The following is a 24,860-nucleotide window of genomic DNA, read 5'->3' as shown; positions in this document are numbered from 1 at the left end:
GATGCGGATAGTAATTAATTCGAAATAGTTTCCCTAATCCACACAAAAAAAAATCAATTGCCCAATATGGAGGGTGAACCAGAAAAACTATGAAATAGGAATCAAATCCAGGACCACTCAAGCTCACTTGAAATTTCACTAGCTCTTGACGTGATCTGGTTTGCTGGACTTGGGAGGTGGGCTGTGTCCAGCATCGGAGAACTTCTAAAGGAAACTAATAGTTTTATGGTCTTTATTCACAGTGCTTAAGATGATCAGTTAAAAAAAATGCTGTCTGCTTAGCTGGTTGTTAGTTAAATCTCATCCCAAGATGAGATAAAAATTCATTCTAGAAATAGGACATTAAATAATATAGAAACTCTAAGCAAAAAACATTGTTTAAAATAGTGATTGAAATCATCCGGAGGAGTTACATTTAAAAATTAAGTATTAAACAGCAATAACAGTTTACCTCAGATGTGTTTTTCTCTTCTGCTTAGGAACCCACGTTTGATATTTTCTTAAAAATGGAACCTGTGGCTCTTTTCCTACTGGTGGGAGCAATTTTTATTCATCCAAGAATCGATGGTTTACCAGTCAATAAGTCTGACTATTTTTCATTCTATCTAATGAAAACTTATTCCCAAAATGATACTCAGCTCCATCTGTCAAGAAAGAACATTAGTAGCATACCAGTTAATGCCTTCCAAAGTTTCAGTGCTCTGGAAATACTCGAGCTGTCACACAACAATCTGACTTACAACAGCTTGCCCTGTGGATCCCTGAACAAAACAACATTGAGACACTTGAATATAGCCCGCAATCAACTTACACATGCCCCACCCTGTCTACCCACAGCTCTCGAATTTCTTGATTTGAGCAAGAACGTCATTCAGCAGATTGATTTTTCAGAGTTTGTGGATCTTCACAACTTAAAAGTTTTGCTTTTAAGTCATAATAACATCTCAAAATTTGGCTCTTCAGGGACAGTGCTCCCACACCTTGTTTCACTGGACCTCAGCTATAATAACTTTACAAGGTTACAATGGAAATTTCAAGGGCCTAATCTCACCATGCTAAGACTTGAAGGAAATCCTTTGCAAGAGATCAGCCCATATGAATTCAGTCCTTTCCCCAAGCTACATTATCTAAACCTGTCCTCAACATCTTTGGAATCATGCAGTTACAAAGCATTTGCCTCTGAAACAGAAAACATCAAAGCACTTGATCTGAGTGGAAACCTTTTCAAAACCTGTAAGTACCACCTTGCTTAATTTTTTAAAATTCTGTACCACAAAATTCCACCTCTCTGCGAAGAAAGGAACTTATTTAGCCCAGCGATTCTGCTCAATTGCCCCAGCTTTTCTTGGGCAATTCACCTAAATTCAGTGCAAACAGCAAAGACCGCACAATTTGAACTGCAAAATGCATTCAAAGCTTACAGAAACTCAAGTGTCTTGACGTTGGTTTCAAAAAAAAGCACTGAACAAAAAACAGGCCCATCCCATAAAAAATCCTCACCCCATACTGAATTATCCATTTCTGGGAGATTTGTTAATTGCCTATACCGCAGAGACTCAAAAGTATTATAATTGGACATTTGGGTGTAAGTATGCTAATGACTGAATTTCTGAAGGTCTTGAATGCAATTTGTTTAAAAAAATACTTGGATATTGAATACTGTACCACAAAATAATTAGAAATAGCTTGCATTTTTATAAAGCTAGTCATTTAAAATCTGCTTATTCACAAGCAATAGACTTAAAGAAGCTTATTTGTGATAAAAAAAACATCTTTAGCTGTATTCAAATTTAAAGTTACCACATTGAAGTTACATTTTAAGATTCAGCATGACAGATTTTGCATTACATGGCAGGCAAATGAGCTACAGTGGAAAAGATAGTGGTGATGGGAACTTCCAAGGAGAATAACATTCACCCATTTCAGAGACACAAGAGACTGCAGATGTTGTAATCTGTAGCAAGTAGCAAACTGCTAGAGGAACTCAAGTGCATCCAGCAGCATCTGTGGAGGCAAAGGGATAGTCGACCCAAAACATCAACTATCCCTTTGACATTTCGGGTTGAGATCCTAATCGACTATCCCTTTGCCTCCACAGATGCTGCCTGACCCACTGAGTTCCTTCAGTAGTTTGTTTTTTGTTCAACCATTTCATCTCTGCGCCCATGTATTCAAGTTTCTGGACCTGAAACAAGCACCCAAAAATATCAGACACATCAAGTGTCTAATAAATAATAGATTAACATTACCAAAGAGAGAGTCAGGCAAGGGATGTCAGAATTTACCATGTAAATCTTGCTTAGCGAGTTCAACTACATTACAGATAAAACATATTATTTAGAAAGTAGAGTCGAACTTAGATAACAACATACATAAAAATAGACTAAACTACCACTGAAGTGAATTTGAGTTGTTTGGGAAGGTGGGGGTAGTAGCTCAAGAGACACAGAAGAAGGAGAAAGTCAGAAATTTATATCTGACATGGCAATTAAAATATTCACAGATAACATTACTTGAAGGACACATTTGGCAGGCTTAATGTCTTAATTCTGATATTCCATACAAAAGAAAAGCACTTAGTCCAAGTCAACAACACAATTTGAAAATGCTGCAATTGGAGTTTATGAGATATGTTAAATATACTAAAAGGGATGTATAGTTGTTTTCTTTAAAATTAGATGTGTACTTAGAAGCATTCAAAAATCAACATTTCACAAATTTAAAAGACATTCACACGATAATTTGCTTCTTTCCTTCCCACCCTACAAAAGCCATCCCTAAAATAGTTCCTCTAATTCATTATAAATTTGCAAAGACGAGTTGGTCAACTGTTTAAAAAAAAATGTCAGAAAACAGGATATTATAGTAGTTATGTGCACTCTATTAATGCCACACCTTTCACAATTGACATTAACACTTTATGGCCAGAATGCAAATAAGGATCATCTACATTGATTTCAGAATCAGAAGAATCAGGTTTATCATCACTGACATATGTTGTGAAATTTGTTGTTTTGCCGCAGCAGTACAGTGCAAAACATAAAAATTACTATAATTAAAAAAAAATAAATAGTGCAAAAAAGGAATAATGAGGTAGTGTTCATGGACTGTTCAGAAATCTGATGGCAGAGGGGAAGAAGCTGTTCCTAAAACATTGAATGTGGGTTTTCGGGCTCCTGTACCTCCTCCCTGATGGCAGTAACATGAATTTCATCACAGCATGTAACTGACTTACTGAAGAGGCCAGCATATACATAAAAATTCAAAGGCAAAGAAAACTTAAGTCAGTATTTGTATTCAAAGTTGGTTAACTCCTAATTAATAAACAAAAAAAAATCATTGGCTATGTAACAGTCATTAAAATTGGCTAACATACAAAAATATTTATGTTGCTGTTACCAAGATAATTTTCAATAACTTAGAAGAATTGGGAGAAATTATAAAGATGTGCTCATTTCTGAAGCAGTCATAATCACTGATGGTCCCAAAACTTGCAACGTCACAATCTATAATACTGAATGAGAGCAACCTTTATGTACTGGTCTTCAAAGGAACACGCTAGTTAATCATTAATTTACAATTACAGTTGACCCACAGTGCTTTGAAGGATTAAGCAATCTGCAGATCCTTTGGATGAGGAGGATGCCCTTTCTTCAGTCTCTGCCTGTTGATCTATTTCTCTACACTTCAAATCTTATTCATGTGAACTTGGAAGAAAATTCACAGCTACACTTTGTGAAAAGTAGCATGTTTGAACAACTCCTCCATCTGCAGACACTTTCTCTCAAAAGGTAAATTATTCAACCTTCCTATAAGTAGAAATATCCCCATAATGTATTTTGTTGAGAAATATTTTAAAGATTACCTGTCCTTTTATAGTATTGCTTCAGTTGTTTATTAAATACATTCAGCTTTTTCATTTGGAAAATTTAATACATACATGTCAAAATGCAACATAAAGCTAATGTACTCAAGGCCATATACCTGTTTAACATTATGAATTCATGATTTTTAAATTGCTCTCATTACTAGTGACAGACCACAGTAACCCTGCCCCCCTAACTCTATCAGAGATGTTCCAATGCCAACACCCCCTCCATTATCTCTGTAACTAAAAAGTTCTTTTCTTTCAGAGTTCTGACAAAAGGTCTTTGACCTGAAATGTCAACTCTGTTTCTCTTTCCATAGATGCTGTCTGACCTGCTGAGTGTTTTCTGTTTTAATTAGCCCTGAAAAGACCCCATGTTAGTTCAAATGCTTGTTTAAATCCTTTAAAAAGGGTGCAAAAACTAAGTGAGCATAGCAAATTGTAACAGGCAATTCTTTCACCTGCCACAACAATTTCTAAACCAAAAGGTTTTAATTTGTAAACAAAAAAAACAAAACTGAATCATTCAAATTAATGAACGAGTATGAAACAATAATGGAGATATTTTTAGCCAGTTTAAAACAATCCTGTAATTAAAATAAAGTCACTTGGTCAAAAAGAATTATACAGATTACATTGAAGAGCACTGCACTGTTAATCACTGTACATTCTAAATGCTACAATAAGAGTTCCAGACAAACAGGATAAGTTTAACCATCTAAAACTAGAATTGAAATAGTCAATGGAGAACAATTTGTGCCACAATATTAGAAACAATAGATTTTTAAAAAAGCAGACACAATGCAGCCAGCACTGTATGTCATGTTAAAGTAATGAGTTTGTAGATACTAAAGTCTGCAAGGACCATGCAGCCACAAAAGTGTTACTATGGCCAAAGAGGTCAAGTGCACACAATGGATTGAATCCTGTATGACCAAGTGCGACAAAATAAGTTCATAGAATTATTTAATAAGGCAATAAAGGAGAGTAGACCAGCCAAAAATACCATTCAAAACATTGCTATTTGCCATTCTAGTTGCAATCTAACAGAATTCAGACCCTGGAAATTCTTCACCAATTCAACCATCACAATAACCCTTTCTGGAAACCAACTGGTTTGTAGCTGCGGGCTCGCCTGGCTGATTAAGGAACCAGAAAAGACATTACTGAACAGGTAAGGGTTATTTTTATCATAACCCAACAGTAACCTCAAATACATTTCTACATCACAAGTCAGTCAGTCAACAGATACAATAACTTTAAACTCTTATAATCTCAATTTTAGTTTTATTGCTGTTTCTAATGAAACAGCAGCAATACTTTAAAAGCAACATCTCGCAAGTATAAAGTAAATGAAGCATAAAATACTGCCTCCCAAATGGACAAATTTCTCACTTAAAACACTATTTATAATCTCTGCCATTAGGCATAGAGAAATAGATTATTGATAATAATCACCCTGTCTATACCCCTCAATTTTGTATACTTCTATAAGATCTCCCCTCATCCTCCTGCACTTCAGGGAATAAAGTCCTAACCTATTTAACCTATCCCCATAGCTCAGGTCATTAAGTCCCAGCAACATCTGTGTAAATTTTCTCTGCACTCTTTCAAGCTTATTGATATCTTTCTTGTAGGTAGATGACCAGAACTGCACACAATACTCAAAATTTGGCCTCATCAACATCTTATACAACTTCAACGTAACATCTCAACTCCTGTACTCAATGCCCTGATTTATGAAGGCCAACATGCCAAAAGCTCTCTTTACGAACCTATCTACCTGCGATGCCACTTTCAAGGAATTATGAATCTGTATTCCCAGGTCCCTTTGTTCTACCGCACACCTCAGTGTCCTACCATTCACTGTGTAAGTCTTACACTGGTTTGTCCTCCCAAAGTGCATCATCTCACACTTGTCTGCATTAAACTCCATCTGCCATTTTTCAGCCCATTTTCCCAGCTGGTCCAGATCACTTTGCAAGCTTTAAAAGATCATAGACTTTGTCAAAGGCCTTGCTAAAGTCCATGTAGACAATGTCCACCACCTTCCCTTCATCAACCTTCCTGGTAACCTCCTTGAAAAACTTTTAGACTGGTTAGACATGACCTGCCACACACAAAGCCATGCTGACTATTCCTAATTAGGCCCCATCTATGCAAATACTTATATAGCCTGTCCCTCACAATATTTTCCAATAATTTAGCCATGACTGACATCAGGTTCAACAGCCTATAATTTCCCAGCTTATTCTTGGAGCCTTTCTTGAACAACATTAGCTATCTTCCAGTCCCCTGGCACCTCACCCGGGGCTAAGGACGTTTTAAATATCTCTGTCAGGGCCCCTGCAATTTCTGCACTAGCCTCCCACAAGGTCTGAGAGGACACCTTGTCAGGCCCTGGGGATTTATCCATCCTAATTCACCTTGAGACAGCAAGCACCTCCTCTTCCGTAATCCGGATTCGGTCCATGACCTCACTATTCCTTTTTCCTTGGTTCTATAGACTCTGTGTCTGTCTCACGAGTAAACACAGATGAAGAAAATCCATTTAGAATCTCCCCGCTCTCTTTCGGCTCCATGCATAGATGGCCACACTGATCTTCAAGAGGACCAATTTTGTCCCTTGCTATCCTTTTGCTCTTAATATAGCTGTAGAAACCCTTTGGATTCTCTTTCACCTTGTCTGCCAGAGCATGGCACAGTAGCATAGTGGTTAGCGTAATGCTATTACAGTGCTAGCGACCTGGGTTCAATCCCCACTGCTGCCTGCAAGGAATTTGTACGCTCTCCCCATGTCTGCGTAGGTTTCCTCCGGGTGCTCCAGTTTCCTTCTACATTCCAAAGACGTACAGGTTAGGAGCTGTGGGCATGCTACGTTGGTGCCGACACTTGTGAGCCGCCCCCAGCACATTCTTAGCAACGCAAAAAGACATATTTCGCCGTTTCAACGTACATGTGACAAATAAATATCTTATCTTATAGCCCTCCTGATTTCTCTCTTAAATGTTCTCATGCATTTCTAGTACTTCTCAAGTGCCACATTTGATCCTAACTGCCGATCTCTGAAATGCACCTCCTCCTTTTCTCTTTTACAGGGCCTCAATATCCCTTGATAACCGAGGTTCCCTAAACTTGTTAGTCATGCCTTTTATCTTAACAGGAACAGAGATTCTGTACTCTCAATATTTCACTCTTGAAGGCCTCCAACTTACCAAGCATTTCTTTGCCAGAAAACAGCCTATCCCAATCCATGCCTGCCAGATCCCTTCTGATGCCATCAAAGTTGGCCTCCTTCCAATTTAGAATCTTAACCCTAGGATCAGTCCTATCCTTTTCCATAATTATCTGGTAACTAATGGAATTATGATCACTAGATCCAAAGTATTCCCTTACACTCACTTCTGTCACCTGCCCTCTCTCATTCCCGAAGAGGAGATCCAGTATTGCATTCTCTCTAGTTGGAACCTCTACATATTGATTAAGATAACTTTCCTGAACACATCTGACAAGCTCAATCCCATCCAGTCCTTTTAAAGTATGGGAGTCCCAGTCAATATGTGGAAAGTTAAAATCACCTACTATCACAAATTTATATTTCCTGCAACTGTCTGCTATCTCTCTACAAATTTGCTCCTCTAAATCCTGCTGACTATTGGGAGGTCTATAATATTGTCCCATTAACATGGTCGTCCCTTTTTTATTCCTCAGTTCCACCCAAATTGCCTCAGTAGTCGAGCCCTCCAGTATGTCTTCTCTGAGCACTGCCGTGACATTTTTCCTGATGAGTAATGCCACCCCTTCCTCTTTAACATCTCCCCCTCTATCATGTCTAAAACAACGGAACCTTGGAGCATTGAGCTGCCAATCCTGCCCCTCCTGCACCAAGTCTCACTAAAGGCTACAACATCATAATTCCACAGAGATCCACACTCTAAGTTCATCTGCCTTGCCTACAATACTCCTTGTATTGAAATAGACCCAACTCAGAACATTAGTCCCACCAGGCTCAACCTTCTGGTTTCCATCTTTGCTTATAGTCTTAACATCTAATTTCCCCACAGCCTCTCCACTCTGGTTCCCATCCCCCTGCAATTCTAGTTTAAACCCCCCTCCCCCCTGAGCAGCACTAACAAACCTTCCCTCAAGGGTATTGGTCCCCCTCCAGTTCAGGTGCAAACCCTCCCGTTTGTACAGATCCCACCTGCCCTGGAAGAGAGCCCAATGATCTAAAAATCTGAAGCCTTCCCTCCTGCACCATCTGCTTAGCCACGTGTTAAACTGCACTATCTTCCTATTCCTTGCCTCACTAGCACGTGGCACGGGTAGCAGTCCTGAGATCACCACCCTGGAAGTCCTGTCTTTTAACTTAGCACCTAACCCTGAATTCACTTAGCAGGACCTCGTCACTTTTTCTGCCTATGTCATTGGTACCAAAGTGTCAAGTTGTCAAGCCCCAATTCTTCCCCTTAAGCTCTTTGCCCCTCTGCCCTGTTCTATTTCTGTTTATATAAGATGCTCCTGAAGTCTACTTCTTTGACATAGCTTTCAATGACATATCCAAACATCTTCCGTATGGCTTGGTGTCAAGCTTTACCAAAATGCTTAACATGAATTGTTTTACTCAGTGGAGAGTGCGATATTTTGTTCTATTAGCTACAAGCTGTACTCCTTATATTGGGTAAAGACAAAAATCAGCTACAATGTGTAGTTTTTGTACAACTGTGCTCTAGCACAAACTCAGGAAAGCATTCAATATTGCAGTATGCTGTTATGCAGCCTCTAAATATTCTGCTAAATGTTAGGCAGTCACAATGATAGGCTCTCCCATTAGGCCTTCAGTGATGCATGAAGATTACACTAAGATCTTAAGATACTCCTCTTTGGGATTGCCGTGACACAGCAGAAGAACTTGACCAACATTAGCAGTTAGTGGTCAAATGCTGATTACACCAAGTGCTAAAAAATCCCTCAAACAGTAAATTAAGATTATAGAAGCTTACTGTATAATAAAAGCTGCTGGCTTCTGTAGTTTTATTTATTATAAATGAACTAATATTGTTCATAAACTTGACATCAGTTATTGTGTACAAATTACTGCTGAAATTTATGTCTGATCACTTATATAATATTCTGGCATAACCGAACGGGGAAGAATAAATAGTGAAATGTAAAGTTTTCATCAAATCATTAACTCAGATTTTTTTTTTTTGCTACGCAACTTGCCTTCCTTCATGTGTAACAGAGCAAATGATACCAGATGTGAAAAGTATGGTCCTCAAAGACAGATTTTATTGGCAGACTTCATTGATGAATGTGATAGAAATGGAAACTCCATGGAAGAATTCCAATCGGATACCAGAGCAGTACAAAATCAACAGGTGGCGCACACAGCAGCAGTATATCACAATCCTTCTGGGATCAATGTCAAGACAAGCAGAAAATTACCAATACAAAGTTCAAATGAGTTTCAATTCAGCATCACATCTTTCACAAAGAGTACTAACCTGCTGAATACATTACTACTCCTTAACACGTCTTCTGATCCACACTCTGGTATTCCACAAACTAAAGAAGGCACTACACAAAATGATCAAACTTGGAATAAACTCAAGGGTATTTACTCAAGGGTAAAGACTTCAATAACACTGCCCATCACAACCAGAGATCAAATGGCATCTGAACTTTACCCAACAACCACCAGAGATCATACAGAGACTGGTCCTTACACAATGAACAACAGAGGGCAAACAGAGACTGGAACTTACCCAACAACCATCAGAAATAAAATTGTGACCAAACCTTACCCACTGACAACAGTCAGAAGTCAAACCAGAACCGAACTCAACCCAAAAATCAGAGATCAAATTAGGTCTGAACCCTTTCCTACCAAAGAAAAAATGGCATCTGAACCTTACCCAACAACCAGGTATCAAACAGTAACCAAACCTTACTCACTGACATTCAGAGATCAAATGGTGATCAAGCCTTACCCAACAACCAGAGATCAAACTGGGACCGAACCTCACACACCAACAACCAGAGATCAAATTGGGACCAAACTTCACCCATCAACAACCAGAGAACAAATTGGGACGGAACCTCACCCACTGACAGCCAAAGATCAGACTGGAATCAAATCTTACGCATCAACAATCAGAGATCAAACCGAGACCAAACCTCACCTACCGACAACCAGAGAACAAACTGGGACCGAACCTCACCCACCAACAACCAGAGGACAAACTGGGACCGAACCTCACCCACCGACAACCGTAGAACAAACTGGGACCAAACCTCACCCACCGACAACTGGAGAACAAACTGGGATCAAATCTTACCCATTGACAACCAGAGATGATACTGGGACCAAGCCTTACCTGACATTCACAAACCAAACTGGGACTGTATCTAACCTGATAACTACCAGTGATCAAAGTAGCAATGGATATTACCCAAAGTTTACCAGAGCGCATTCCGACACTGAACATTATTCAACAGTAACACTGCAGACAACAGCATTACCAGAACTCTCCTCAATCTCCACCACCAAAAGGAAGGGGCCAGTATTTATACTCATTGAAGATGATGATATAGACTCATTGGAAAAAGAAGAAATCACAAGCCCTACCCCTGGTGACTGTAATTATGACCCATGTAGACACTGGCAGGTACCTTGTCATGACTTGCAACATTTGACAGGTTGTCATTGCCCTGTCATAGCTGGGGAAGATGTCATCCCAGATCCAGTGAAGATACAAAAGGTTATTAAGATTTCAGACAATTCAGCAGAAATCTACTGGTGTGCCCCTAGCTCTACAGTAATGTATTACTATATTATTTATCAATCTGATGACAACAGACGTTTGTACAAGACAGACACCATCAAACCTACATATCGAAGATATACTTTACGCGATCTTACTGCAGACAGCACGTATCACACGTGTGTGGTGGCTGTGAATAAAGCAGGATCAAGTACCGCAAGCAGCATCTGGCCTTCAAAAGGGCCATGCTACATTTTCAAGACTAAACCAAACTACAATAATATATTTTATATAGCCTCTACTGTCATTATTGTCATTCTCTTCATACTTGTAATCATACTATCATTTCTCTTATGCAAAATCCATCACAAGGGACAATTAACAAATTTATCACGCATAAGCTTGGATCCCCTTAGTTTGCAAAATCCAGCGTTTGATGACCAAATGGAACTGGCAGATCCAAGAACAGTTCACACAAGAAGTCCAGACTCTGAACAGATTCTCTAATTCTAAAACTTAAAACCACTCCAAGGAAAACCTGCCTGAAATTAACAATGTAACCACTTATAGTAACATTTTGGAATTTTCTACACCTTATCAACTGCATGATTCTTTCGCAATCATTCAAACTACTGTTTATAAAAGGATGGTTTTAGAAAGTGTACAAGCTACAGACTTTCAAACAATCATTTATTCTTGTTGAAGGAATTAAATACATATACATGAAATGAAATAAAACATTTCCTGTATTTACTTCTTTAGAGAATAAAAAGATTTCTCAAGATATCTTTAATGTCTTTAAAACAGCAATTCCTAACACAAGTTGGTGCATTGCTCAATAAGGGAATGAGATCTGCAAAGAGTAAATAATAAATAACAGAAAGTCTGGGGGAACAAACCAGTGAATGTTTCTGATGCAAACACCTTCCAGTTGAGAAATAATCAGACAGGGGCTTTAAATGGTCTGACCAGCTGTTTTTAATTAAGTTACAGGACCAGAAATGTTAACTGTTCTACTCTTCCACAGATGCCGCCTTCCCCACTGCATGATTTCAGTATATTTTTTTTTACTGAGAGCACTGGAGTTTGGGATACGTTGGTCTGCATCTACAGTATTTTATTTTTTGTTTTTTTTTAAGCACCTGCCTTACACTGAGATTCACACCTGAAGAGCTTTCATGCTTTTGGTTCAAAAATATCTTTGAGTAGAATTCACTGTCTGCCACGTGACTGGGTAAATCCACTTCTGGTTTACTAAAAAGGTCTTAAAGAATCTGTGTTTTACAATATTTATTTAGGTTTTAAATAGGAAATAATATCTTACATGAAAGTTGACATTTTAAGCAACATTTTTAATGTTAAAAAATGCCTTATATCCTGTATTTCCTTCCTTATGTGGACACAGTTCCCCAATCCAGGTGTCTAGCTTATGTTTCCCTTCTGATAATTACACTTATTAATTGTTTTCAAAGCCATCCAATTTTGTAACGATTCTCTGCCCATTCTCTCATTTCATCCTTGCTGCCACCCACCCACCAAGCCTGCCCAAGAACTACTTTCTGTTCCCCAAACCAACAGAATATTCAAACAAATTATCACGGGGATAATGCTTTCATTGTGTTGAGTGCCATTATGATTCAGAAATAATGTGCATAAGAAAACTTTTAGGTCAACTGAGTTTAAGAAATTGCTAAATATTCCAGTGCTCCGTTCCATATATGTTAAACTAGTTTACCAAATCTCAGAAAAAAATCATTGCAACATTTGATACAAGGGCAATTTCACATTTCTAAAGTTTAGCAGGCAAAAAAGTTAAAAGACTCCCATTTATTAATGGCTATACAGAAAATAAAATAAAAATGACTTAAAATCTGTCCAATGCACAAAGCCAAAATTGTGATTCATGATTTAGCAGTTGAGAAATCTGCTGCTGTTTCTTCATTGATTTAAATCATAAATAAAAACAGAACAAAGCATGCATAGTCTAACCTTTTATATGCCATCCTCCTTTAGGCCAGCTAAAAGCAACATTACATTAAAAACATTAAGTGTATTATGATCTTAACTATTATCGCGGCACTGCATCAGTAACTTGTGAGATGCTTTGCAATACTGTAAAAGTACAAACTACTTATTATTGCAGATCCTCAGCAACCACAATCAAAGATAAATATTTGGATTACTTTATGAAAAGAACTGAAAGAACTTTTCTCTGTGCAAGATTAGTATTTGCAATCTTGTGTGGCAACTATACAAGTCTAACCAGTAAAGTTTGCTTGCTCGTAGATCATTTTCTATTCACACTGTAATACAAAAAGCTGCAACGATATGAAAAAGATAGGGTATCTTTGAATCCAGAATACAAATATGAGAAATTGATCAAAACAGAAATTTTCAATAAGCTTCCCAACTCTGATTGGTTTCCTTTAAGTTTGACTTGGAGTACAAGCATGTTAAACACACCAAACTAAAATCCCACCATGGAATGCAATAAATATTAAAATAGTGTGATGTAGCTGCAGTAAAAATTCTAAAACTTTAGGTACAAAGGTTCATGAAAATTAATGAACCGACTACATGGATTGTATGCATTTTAAAAAGAACCAAATTGCAAGAGTGAAAACAAACATTAAAGTTAAGGACAGGCTATTTGATGATTGATTAATAGAATCAAGCTCAGTATAGGGGCTCCCCAGGTTACAAATGACCTGACTTTAAGAAAATTTGACTTTTACACAAATTATGCCATATATTTTTTTGAAAAGCATTTTTCAAGCTAGTACTACTAATAATAAAAAATGTTTCATGGTATTCATTAATGACTGAACGCAGTATATTCAATTATGCGTAGTGTTAGCATAATTATTCAATGAAATGAAAGAATTATAGCAAGTGCACAGACAGCAATATGATATGTTAGCTATGAAAAAACAGACATTACTGACTTATGGAGATGTCAGTTTACAGACAGTTCTCAGGACCAGAACCGTGATGTAACTTGGGGACTGCCTGTACTTCAGCTTTAGCATTTGGACAAATTCCAAACATGCAATTCAATCTCAACTTTTGGAGGGGAAGTTAAATGTTGCAGAAAGAAGTGTATTTTTTTTGAAAGCTAATATGAATGAGAAACATATTGTACAAAGAGTGATCAGTTGCTCATTAAGGTTAACTAACTTAAATCTGCCATCCACATTTGAAGTTACCCATCCGAAATGAAAACACACATTCTGAAGTTCCACCTTTCAAATGAGACATTAAACCCAGGCTCCATGTAGCCTCACAGGTGGGTGCAAAGGATTCCCTAGAATTATTTTGAACAAATTATCTGGTCATTATCTCATTACTTTCTGTGCAAATTGTTACTGCATTTCTTACAACCTTGATGCCCAAAACTACCTTTGCTGGGAGTAAAACTCATTGGGATTCTTGAGGTTATGGAAAAATCTTCCTTTTCTGTAACTGCATTTGTAAGCGTGAAGAGAAATCGAAATGTACTAATCAAGATGGTATAGAGCAAACAGGTGAAACAACTAATGAGCCACAATTATTAGGTCATCCTTCCTTTCAGGAACAAACTAATCAAATGTCATGCTAAAATGCACTGATTTTATCTTTTCCAAAACCAATAGACATAACGTCTTACCTTTAGTCGATTTTAAGAGACACTTCACATATTAGCAAGGTAGTACATTGACAAAAGACAACAGTACAACATAGCCACATCCATCTAGGACACATATTATGACCAATAATTGCTTGTATAGAGCTAAAAGTGTGAGTATTCAATTCATCTTACTTTACAGAACTGAAATTTTCTAAGTATAGAATTGATGAGATATTTAAATTTTTTGCACTGGGCACAAAATAAGCTCCTACTAGTTCAACACTGACCGTAATACATAGGAGCAGAATTAAGCCATTTGACCCATCGAGTCTGCTCCGCATTTCGATCATGGCTGATTTACTTTTCCCTCTCAACTCCTTTCTCCTGCCTTCTCCCGTAACCTTTGATGCCCTTCCTATCAAGCACCTATCAATTTCTGCTTTAAATATACCCATTGACTTGGCCTCTACAGACGTCTATGGCAGTGAATTCCTCAGATTCACTACCCTCTGTCTAAAGAAATTCCTCCTCATCTCTGATCTAAAGGGATATCCTTCTATTCTGAGGCTGTGCCCTCAGGTCCTAGACTCTCCCACTACTGGAAATATCCTCTCCACGTCCACTCTATCCAGGCCCTTCAATATTTGGTAGGTTTCAATAAGATCCCCCTCATCCTCACCAATGAGTAAAGGCCCAGAGCCATCAAATACTCCTCATATGTTAACCCTTTCATTCCCAGGATCATTCTTGTAAATAAACCCTCTCCAATGCCAGCACATCCTTCCTTAGACATGGGGCCCAAAACCACTCACAATACTACAAATGTGTCTGACCAATGCCTTATAAAGCCTCAGCATTACTTGCTCATTACTGGTTTTTATATTCTAGTCCTCTGGAAATGAATGCTAACATTGCATTTGCCTTCCATACAACCGACTCAACCTGCAAGTTAACCTTTTGGGAATCCTGCACTAGGATTCCCAAGTCCTTTTGCACCTCCAATTTCTGAATTCACTCCCTGTTTAGAAAATAGTCTACACCTTTATTCCTTCCACTAAAGTGCATGACCATACACTTCACTACACTGTATTCCATCTGCCACTTCTTTGCCCAATCTCCCAGCCTGTCCAAGTCCTTCTGCAGACTCCCTGCTTCCTCAACACTTCCTGCCCCTCCACCTATCTGCAAACTTGGCCACAAAGTCATCAATTCCATCATCCAGATCATTAACATATAAAGTGAAAAGAGGCAGACCCAACATCAACCCGAGGAACACCACAAGTCACCGTCAGCCAACCAGAAAAGGCCCCCTTTATTCCCACTCTTTGCCTTCTGCCAGTCAGCCAATCTTCTATCCATGCTAGTACCTTTCGCGTAATACCATGGACTCCCAATTTATTTAGCAGCCTCACGTGCAGCACCTTGTCAAAGACCTTCTGAAAATCCAAGTAAACAGCATCCACTGATTTTCCTTTGTCTATCCTGCCTGTTACCTCCTCAAAGAATTTCAACAGATTTGTTAGGCAAGATCTGCCCTTAAGGAAACCATGCTGACTTCACCCTATTTTATCATGTGCTTCCAAGTACCCTGAAGCCTTATCCTTAATAATAGACCCTAACATCTCACTAACCACTGAAGTCAGGCTAACTGACCTAGAATTTCCTGTATTTTGCCTTCCTCCCTTCTGAAAGGGTGGAGTGACATTTGCGATTTCCCAGTCCTCTGAAACCATTCGTGAATCTAGTGATTCTTGAAAGATCACTACTACTGCCTCCACAATCTCTTCAGCTATCCTTTTCAGAACCCTAGGGTGTAGCCCATCTGGTCCAGGTGACTTATCCATCTTCAGACCTTTCAGTTTTCCAAGCACCTTCTCCTTAGTAATAGCAACTACACTCACTTCTGCCCCCAACTCCCTTGATTTTCTGGCATGTCGCTGGTGTCTTCCACAGTGAATATTGACGCAAAGTACTTATTCAGTTCATCCACCATTTCTATGTTCCCCATTACTACCTCTCCAGTGTTATCTTCCAGTGGTCCGACATCCACTCTTACCTCTTTTTTACTCTATATATCAGAAAAATATTTTGGTATCCTCTTATACAATTGGCTAGATTATCTTCATATTTCATCTTTTCCTCCCCTTATTGCTTCATTAGTTGCCTTCTGTTGGTTTTTAAAAGCTTCCCAATTCTCTAGCTTCCCACTAATTTTTGCAGTATTGTATGCCCTCTCTTTTGCTTTTATGCTGTCTTTGACTTCTGTTGTCAGCCACAGTTGACTCATCCTCCCTTTAGAATGCTGCTTCTTCTTTGGGATAAACTGAACCTGTCTTCCGAATTAATCACAGAAGCTCCTGCCATTGCTGCTCTATCATCATCCCTGCTAGGGTCCCCTTGCAATCAACTTTGACCAGCTCCTCTCTCTTGCTTCTGTACTGTACTCAACTGTAATAACCTCTCACAGGCATTCTACAAATTCCTTCTCTTGGGATCCAATACTAACCTGATTTTCCCATTCTACCGGCATATTGAAATCGCCCATGACCACCATAACATTGCCCTTTTATATGCCTTTTTTATCTTCTGTTGCAGTTTGTACCCCACATCCTGGCTGCTATTCGGAGGCTTGTGCACAACTCCCATCAGGTCTTTTTACCCTTGCAGTTTATTAACTCTACCCACAAGGATTCTACATCTTCTGATCTTATGTCACTTCTTGCTAAGGATTTGATTTCAATTTTTACCAAAAGAGCCACCCCACCCCCTCTGCCCACCTGCCTGTCTTTTCGATAGGATGTGCATCCTTGGATGTTTAGCTCTCAGCTGTGATCTTCTTTCAACCACGACTCTGATGCCCACACCACACCTGCCAATTTCTAACTACACTATGCATCTACCTCATTTTGTATACCGCATGCATTCAAATATTACACCTTCAGTGCTGTATTCACCACCCTTCTTCTCAAATTTGTCTCCATGTTGCCAGGTATTGTTACTGAGCCAGGTATCTGGGGCCAAAGCAGCTGTGAATGTAATACACATTTCTAAATACTTTTAAGTTTTCCAGACTTAAACCTTTCTATCCTTGACAATGAGAGGTAAGAGATGATTATTGATTTTTGTTTCAGAATTAGCTCACAGAAGTTCTGTGACAACATTTGAGTGGGAAGTTGTGGTGTAAACTAGCTTGTTCTGTGGTTATAAATAGAATAAATGGAATGAAACCAAATACTTCCCATGAAGTCCAATATATCCAAAATTGACCTACATTGCTTGTATTTTCTTACAGGCATAAGCATGATGAGAATATTTGAATGAAAATGATTGCAACTTACAAGTAATAGATAAGCACAAATTGTAACTCCAATTTTACATATGGAAATACGAAAGTTATTTGTGACTTAATCAAATTTTTTAAAACCTGGCAATTGGAGATAATGCTTTTTAAAAGTTTAGATACATCAGGCTTACAATAAAATGTATGGCAGACAAGAAATTTTGATGTGTATATTCATAAACCGAGCTTACTCCTTTAAACTTGGATTGTACATTAAAAAAAATGTAATCAGGGCAGCATAAAAAGTTATAATTAATGATTAAAGCAATTTGGCCTGAACTAAAACAGCTGAGAAACAATATATCAAAATAAGTAGTGCATAGGTATTTTCCTATGAAACATTCGTATCAATTTGCTCAACAGGCTTGATGACAAAATCAAATTGCTGAATCCTAAAGTTCTTTTTAGGAAAGAAAGTCCAAGATGGTTATTAAAAGAGACACTGTAAATTCGATGAGCATATTGTTCTTTATAGTAAAGGTTTAACAAAAGATATCCATTTAATCGCAGAAGTAGTTACTCACCAGGTCAGTAATGCCCGCCAACATAAAAAGACCAAGGGCTAGATTGAATTCTTCTTCTACAATTAGGTAGCCCAAATATGGTGACAAGCCAATCCTTGCCATACAGAGTAAGTTTGGAATTGTCCATGGATTTTCATACTGCAAATAAAAGAAATGTATTATTTTCATATCTATTCCAGATCATCAAAAAAAAAGCCAGGTATCTGACACATATGGAATTCCAACAGCTGGCTTAATCATTGCCAGATTACTGAGAAATTCACAGAAGTCATGGGTTTTCTTCAATATATAAGGCAGTATACCAAATACTTCACAGTTTCTTCCATGTACTATTCGAGTTGCAGGATAGAAATTCAGAAAGGGTTATTTTTCTATTTTATACCATTGTAATGTTCAGTTCCATTTGCAACTCTACAGAAAATAAAACTATGCAATGCCCGTACACAGCAGGTCCTAGATCAAAGTCAAGTAGCACAGCTAAGTGACTGGTAACATTCACACCAGTTATGCCAGGTAACTAACCACTTGCCCATGGCATTAATGGCACTGCCAAATCCCTAACCATCAAGACATCATACTAATCTCCGAATAGAAATTTGAACTACCACATATATACTCTGGTTATGACAGCAGGTCCGAGGTATGTAGCAGGAAGTGACTCCTGACACCCCTCATGGCACAGATTAAGAGACCTGATAAAGAAATTTTAAAATCATTAGTGGTCTAGACAGGGAGAACCAGTTCCTATTGGTAGAAGGGTCAAGAACCACACAACACAGATTGAAGGCAATTGGGAAAGGAACGTGAAGTGACACAAGGAAAACTTAAAAACAACGCTGAGTGGCTAGAATCTGGAATGCACCGTCAGTCTAGAGGGAGACAGTGGAGGTCATTCAAAAGAGAACTGAACAAGTAGCTAAAAGGCAAACAAAAACTGGTGAAAAAAGAGAGTAGGTAAATGAGACTAAGTGGATTGCTCACACAGAGCTGCATGGACTAGATAGATCAAATGGGCTCCTTCAATGCTGCAACCTTTGTTATTCTGTGAAAAACAAATTACTTACTTTTCTCCCTGTAGGATATATTGCATTTACCCAAATCCATGGATGGTTCAGATTGGTAATAGTCAATGTTCAGAGGTATTGCTGGAAGTAAGTCACATAAAATTATTTATGGGAGCCTATAAACCACCCACTGCTTGTTTATTTGTCTGGAAAAATATTTGCAGGATTATCTGTAGTTGGGTATGAAGAATCCCATTTCTCATTGATAGGTCCAATCCTGTGGATTATGTTCATGAGCCAAGCTCACTGCGTTGTTAATAATAATTAATGAGCCAGATTCCAGGCAACTTTCTCCAAACAACTATAACTTTAAAGACCACTGTATAAGAAAAGACAGATGTCTGAACCATATAAGTTCCAACCTTCTTGATTGTCGAATTAAGTACCCGTAAATAATTTTGCTTTCAAAACAAATTTTAAAACCTCTTAAATACAAATTCAAACTTTCTTCCATGCAATGTCATACTGACTGACCAGGAGCATCGGCACAGGAAGCTCATTAGAACATTTACCTAAAACAAAACCACACTCAATCCATGTCCACTACACCAATCACTTGACCCTTACTGCATTTCAGGAATAGAATAATAGAAACAGATTTCTTTCTAACATCCAACATATTGTTGCATTTTGTTGCAGTTGTACAAGACGTTGGTGAGGTTGCATTTGGAAATATTATGTTCAGTTTTGGTCACTGTGCCGTAGGAAAGATGTCATTAAGCTGGAAAGAGTGCAGAGGAGATTTACGAGAATATTGCCAGGACTGAGGGACTGAGTTATGCAGAGAGGTTGAGCAGGATGAGAATTCTTTCAATGGAGTGTAGGAGAATAAGAGGCGATCTTACAGAGGTGTATAAAATCATGAGGGGCATAAATAGGGTCAATGCACACAGTCTTTTTCCCAGCGTTAGGGAATCAAGAACAAGAGTGCATAGGTTTAAGGTGAGAGGGGAGAAATTTAATAGGAACCTGAGAGGCTGCTTTTTCACCCAGAGGGTGGTCAGTATATGTAATGAGCTGCCAGAGGAAGTGGTTGAGACAGGTACATTAACAACATTTAAAAGGTACTTAAACATGGTCATGGATAGGATAGGTCTGGAGGGATATGCGCCAAAGACAGGCAAGTGGGACTAGCTTAGATGGGAATCTTGGTCAGCATGGACCAGTTGGACCAAAGGACCTGTTTCCATGCTGTATGACTCTACCCAGATATACATAGCTGATTAGCCAAAAAGCTCAAATATGACTTGGTTTCAAACATGACTTGGTTTTAAACATCTTTCCCACTATGTCACCACAGTAAGGTTTGTAACATAAAACTACTTGAATATTTAAGTTAGTGCTGCAATGGTTAATTTACCAGACTAGTAACCAAAACACCTAGACATTCAACTTGGAGATGCATATTGAAGTCCCACCATGGTTGTTGTGGAATTTTAATTCAAATTAAAAATAATCTGGAATTTAAAAAAAAACTAAAATAAACTAGCCTTAGTAATGGCAACCAAGAAGTTACTGGGTAATCAGAAAAGCCCGCTTCAAAGATAAAATTTACCAACTTCTCTGGTTTGGCCTACACGACTCCAAATCCACAGCAACGCTCGAGTCTTAATAGCCCTCTGAAATAGTCTGGTATCTCACTCAGATGCAACGTAAACACCAAATCAAAACACAGGAAGAACTGGATGGACCACCTAGCATCAACTTAGGCAACAAATTCAGACACAGCAAAGTTAGTGCCAGTTTGGCCAACCTAGTGCAGTCCTCTTCATAAACATGTGGGAACAGGCTTCTCTGTTTGGTCAAGCGACAGCTTGATAGTTGTACTCACAGAATCATACCTTACAGACAATGTCCAAAATCAAGAATAGCTTGGCAGCACCACCACAGATCTAACTGGCCAAGTTCTGAAAGGCTTAACTTCCAGGATTACGTCTGCCAGAAGGCAGTGCGAAACCAAAGCAAGGGAAAAATCTACCCAACTTTTTCTTCACCGATCCATCTGTTGTAGACTTTCCTATATTCGAAAGCTTTGGTAGGAATAACCACCACATTGTCCTGTGGAGATAATGCCCTGTCTTCACACCAAGGACACTCTCCTTCATGTTGTGTGGCAACATCAGCACGTTAAATGGAACAGATTCGGAAAAGGCCTGGCAACTCAAAATTAAGCCGCTGTGGATAACCAGCAAAAGCAGAAGGCATATACCACTACGATCTATAAGCTCATAGCTCTAACCTATCCCACACTCTACTGATACAAACAAATCAGGGGACCATCCCTGGTTTAATGACACGCAGAAGAGCAGGTTGAGTGATACCAAGTTGATGAAATTGAAACAAAGAACTGCAACAAGATGAAAAGGAAAAAAAGCGATTCCAGCAGATCAGATCAAAGGTTTGTAGCCCTATCACAACCAGCCACACTGGACAATTAAAACAGTTAACAGGAGGAACTGGCTGCAAGAAAAACTTCATCCTCAATGATGGCTAGGTGCAGCATGCAAATGCTTTAACACAAAGGCTGAAAGATTCTCAACTAAGTTCAGTCACCATGTACCAAATGGACAAATTACCTCGGTTTTCTGCTGATATTCCCACCATCACAGAAGCCAGCTTTAGTCTACTCAATGAGATATCAAGAAATGGTCTGAGAGTAGTAGAATGTAGCAAAGACTACAGGGATCTTGGGGTCCAAGTCCATAGCTCCCTGAAAGTGGCTGCACAAGTTGATAGGGCAGTAAGGCAGGTGCATGGCATGCTTGCCTTTATTAGTCAAGGTACTAAGTTCAAGAGTCAGAAAGTTATGTTGCAACTTTATAAAACTCTGGTTAGGCCGCATCTGAAGTATTGCATTCAATTCTGGTTACCCCATTATAGGAAGGATGTGGAGGCTTTGGAGAGGTTTACCAGGATTCTACCTGCATTAGGGGGCATGAGCTTTGAGGAGAGCTTGGACAAACTTGGGTTATTTTCTCTGGAGCAGCAGAGGCTGAGGGGACATGTCAGATGTGTGATGGAAATCTCTCCACCGACCTGGCTGAGTACAGCTCTAACAAGCAAGTAGATTGACACCATCCAGGATGCTAAACATTCACTCCTTCCCACACCAAAGCACTGTGGCTGCAGAGTATGTCGTGTACAAAACTCTAACCTCAGACACGAATCACACCTCCCAAACCTGTGACTTCCACTACTAAAGACAACAGCAGTAGATACACAAGCTCCAGTTGCAGTTTCCCAGTGTAAATTGCAAATATGGCATTGCTCCTTCGTCAAGGCTGGGACTAAATTCTGGAACTCATTACCCAATAGTGTTTTGGGAGTACTTTTGACAAATGAACTACAATGGTTCAAGGTGGCTCACCACCCCTTCTCAAAGAAAATTAGATTTGGGTCTTGCCAGCAATAAACACATCACAAAATAAATGAATACATTTAAAAACATTTCACACAACTATGGTGTCAGACATCAGATTGTCTCATAAAAAGGCTTGACAATCAAATTTTGCATAATTATTTTCTATAATTATTTCTTTGACCTTCATGAGCCCAACAACCTCCAAAATCTGCTATCCTACAACTAGCTTCTTGCACATTTCCCTCTCCTTTCACATTAGTGACCACACCATCAACCATCCCAACCCAAGCTCTGAATATGTTCCCCATACCTTCATTGCTCTTAAAATTCTTATCGGTATTTCCAAATCTCACCCCAAGAAATGCTTCTGGAAGTTCTACCACATTAGTGTTGTATAAATGCAATTTCTTTAGAGAAGGGAGACTGCTGTCTTCAACCACCACTTCAAATTCACAGTATGGTGCTTTACAGGGGGATCTGGGTATCCTCCCATCTAAAATGCATAACGTTAGCATGCATTTTATTAGGTTGGCCTTTATTCCAAAGGGCATGGAACAAACAGTCTTGCTGTCATTATTGGTGAGACCACCCATGGTCTAAAGGAGGAAAATGCACATACTGGTAGCAGTTCTAAAAAGATTCATTAGATTGATTCCTAAAATGAAGGGACTAACTTACAAGGTAAAGTTGTGCAGATTGCACTTATATTTAGAAGAATGAGAGACAATTCTATTAAAATATAAAACTCTGAAGGGGGTTGACAAGGCCGATGCTGAGAGTATTTCCCCTTGTTGAGAAATCTAAAGCTTAGGCATGTAGTTTCAGAATTAAGGGTTACCAAATAAAGACACTAATCACTAAAAATATTGTTACAAGTTAGCAAAGCCTAGTACGAGAGTTTATTTCGAGGAATCGAATTGAAAAGCAGTATTAAACCTATATTGAACCTTGGTGAGACTACACAGTTCTGATCGCTATATTCTTAAGAACGATATGGAGGCAATAAAAGGGGTGCAGAAAAGATATACAAGAAAGGCAGCGAAGAATCAGGTATACGTATCAGTAACCGATGAACAAACGGGTCCCCTTCAGTCTTGAGTAAAGAAAGCTGAGGGACCTTTAAAAGATGAAAAACTTTGACAGAGTGGATACAAATTGAATATTTCCAACCGTGGCATTGAGTACAACTTGTAACCTTCAGTATTAGATGGTCAGTAAGAAGTCCAACAGAAAATTTGGAAGAAACTCCTTTACCCAGAGTGGCGAGAAAGTGGAAGTCACTGCCACAGGGAGTGGTTGAAGCGAGTGATGTTTAAAGGGAGGCTGCTCATGCACACAAGGGAAGAGAGAGAGAGAGAGTTATGCGAACGGTACAAGAGGAAAGACGAGACGTATCCGGAGCGGAAAACAGACGCCTACACGGACGAGATGGGCCGAATATCCTGTGCCGGGACTCACCAGCTCCGGAGAACCGGCGGCGGGGGCCGCCGTTCGCTCTTCTCTTTCCTCTGCGGGCCCCGGGTACGAGCAAGGCTCAGCGGCTTGTCTCTTGGGAGTGGGTTTCCCGGCTCCGTAGCGGCGGGCGGGCCCGGCCTCATGGCCCACCTGCTGCCGGAGGAAGGCGCAGCACCACGGCCTTCGGCCGGACCCAGGACGTGGCCAGGTGACCGTGAGCCTGAGTCCGGGCCCGGGTCCAGGCCCGGCCGACGGGAAGGGGAGCGCGGCCGAGCCCAGCAGCCGGTAGCCCCCACCTGTGAAGAATCGAGGACGGCCGTTCGTGGAGGCCGATACCTGACCGCAGCCCCCCGGTGCCTGCTCTCACCGGCCGGCTCAGCGCCCGGCCCACGCCGCCGATTGCCCAAGGGTTCCTCCGCAAGAACATGCTCCGGGCCCCGAGGGCCGTCAGTGCGAGAGCCACTGCCCACCGCCCTGGGCCCGCCTTCCCCGCCAACCCTCCGCGGTGACCATACCCGTCCTTCCCCGTCCCGGGACCCTCTGAACCCCGAGCCCGATTACGGCACCTGCTTAAAGGCGCGGGGCCGCCACGCGTGTTTTTTTTTAGGGCGATCAAATATCTCCTCTTAAAGTCGTATGCTCGCCAGCTGCCGCTAGATGGGGCTTGGACGTTACACAGGGAATGGGAAACGTGTCCCGGGAAGCGGCCACCATCGAAGTTACAGCTGAATCCATACATCCAGGGGGATACAAAACGCTCTGCATTGTTTGTAAATTGAACTTGTGTTCTTGAAGAATTCTGGCAATAGCATGAATTCTGGATAATAAACATGGCTCCTATGTTCGTCATCAGCCTGTTACATGATTCTGGCAT

At 39.7% G+C, this 24,860-nt stretch overlaps 2 protein-coding genes across 2 annotated transcripts in view; one reads left to right on the top strand and one right to left on the bottom strand.

Moving 5' to 3' along the window:
- The window catches only part of crls1 (cardiolipin synthase 1), a 47,717-nt gene extending 22,857 nt beyond the window's left edge, over positions 1-24,860 (bottom strand). The window contains exons 1-3 of the mRNA XM_052011229.1: positions 24,390-24,860; positions 23,990-24,343; positions 18,107-18,244 (exon numbers count right to left, since the gene is read on the bottom strand). Coding sequence (XP_051867189.1) covers positions 18,107-18,244; positions 23,990-24,343; positions 24,390-24,860 — 963 coding nt within the window. The remainder of the gene's footprint in view (positions 1-18,106; positions 18,245-23,989; positions 24,344-24,389) is intronic.
- On the top strand, positions 675-11,401 carry LOC127567695 (uncharacterized). The gene is made up of 4 exons (XM_052010634.1): positions 675-1,233; positions 3,587-3,791; positions 4,905-5,042; positions 9,114-11,401. The coding sequence occupies exons 1-4, from the start codon at positions 1,053-1,055 to the stop codon at positions 11,140-11,142; spliced, it is 2,553 nt and encodes an 850-aa protein (XP_051866594.1). The 5' UTR covers positions 675-1,052; the 3' UTR covers positions 11,143-11,401.

The sequence above is a fragment of the Pristis pectinata genome, chromosome 3 (genome assembly GCF_009764475.1).
Source record: "Pristis pectinata isolate sPriPec2 chromosome 3, sPriPec2.1.pri, whole genome shotgun sequence".
NCBI lineage: Eukaryota > Metazoa > Chordata > Chondrichthyes > Rhinopristiformes > Pristidae > Pristis > Pristis pectinata.
The sequence above is the reverse complement of the archived record's forward strand: the minus strand, read 5'-3'. Positions and strand labels throughout refer to the sequence as shown.

Bases quoted from the DNA above. Each gene is read 5' to 3' on its own strand.
- LOC127567695 (XM_052010634.1), top strand. From the start codon at position 1,053: ATGCTAAGACTTGAAGGAAATCCTTTGCAAGAGATCAGCCCATATGAA. The intron at 3,792-4,904 runs GTAAATTATTCA...TTGCCATTCTAG, and splicing joins CAGACACTTTCTCTCAAAAG to TTGCAATCTAACAGAATTCA. The intron at 5,043-9,113 runs GTAAGGGTTATT...CATGTGTAACAG, and splicing joins GAAAAGACATTACTGAACAG to AGCAAATGATACCAGATGTG.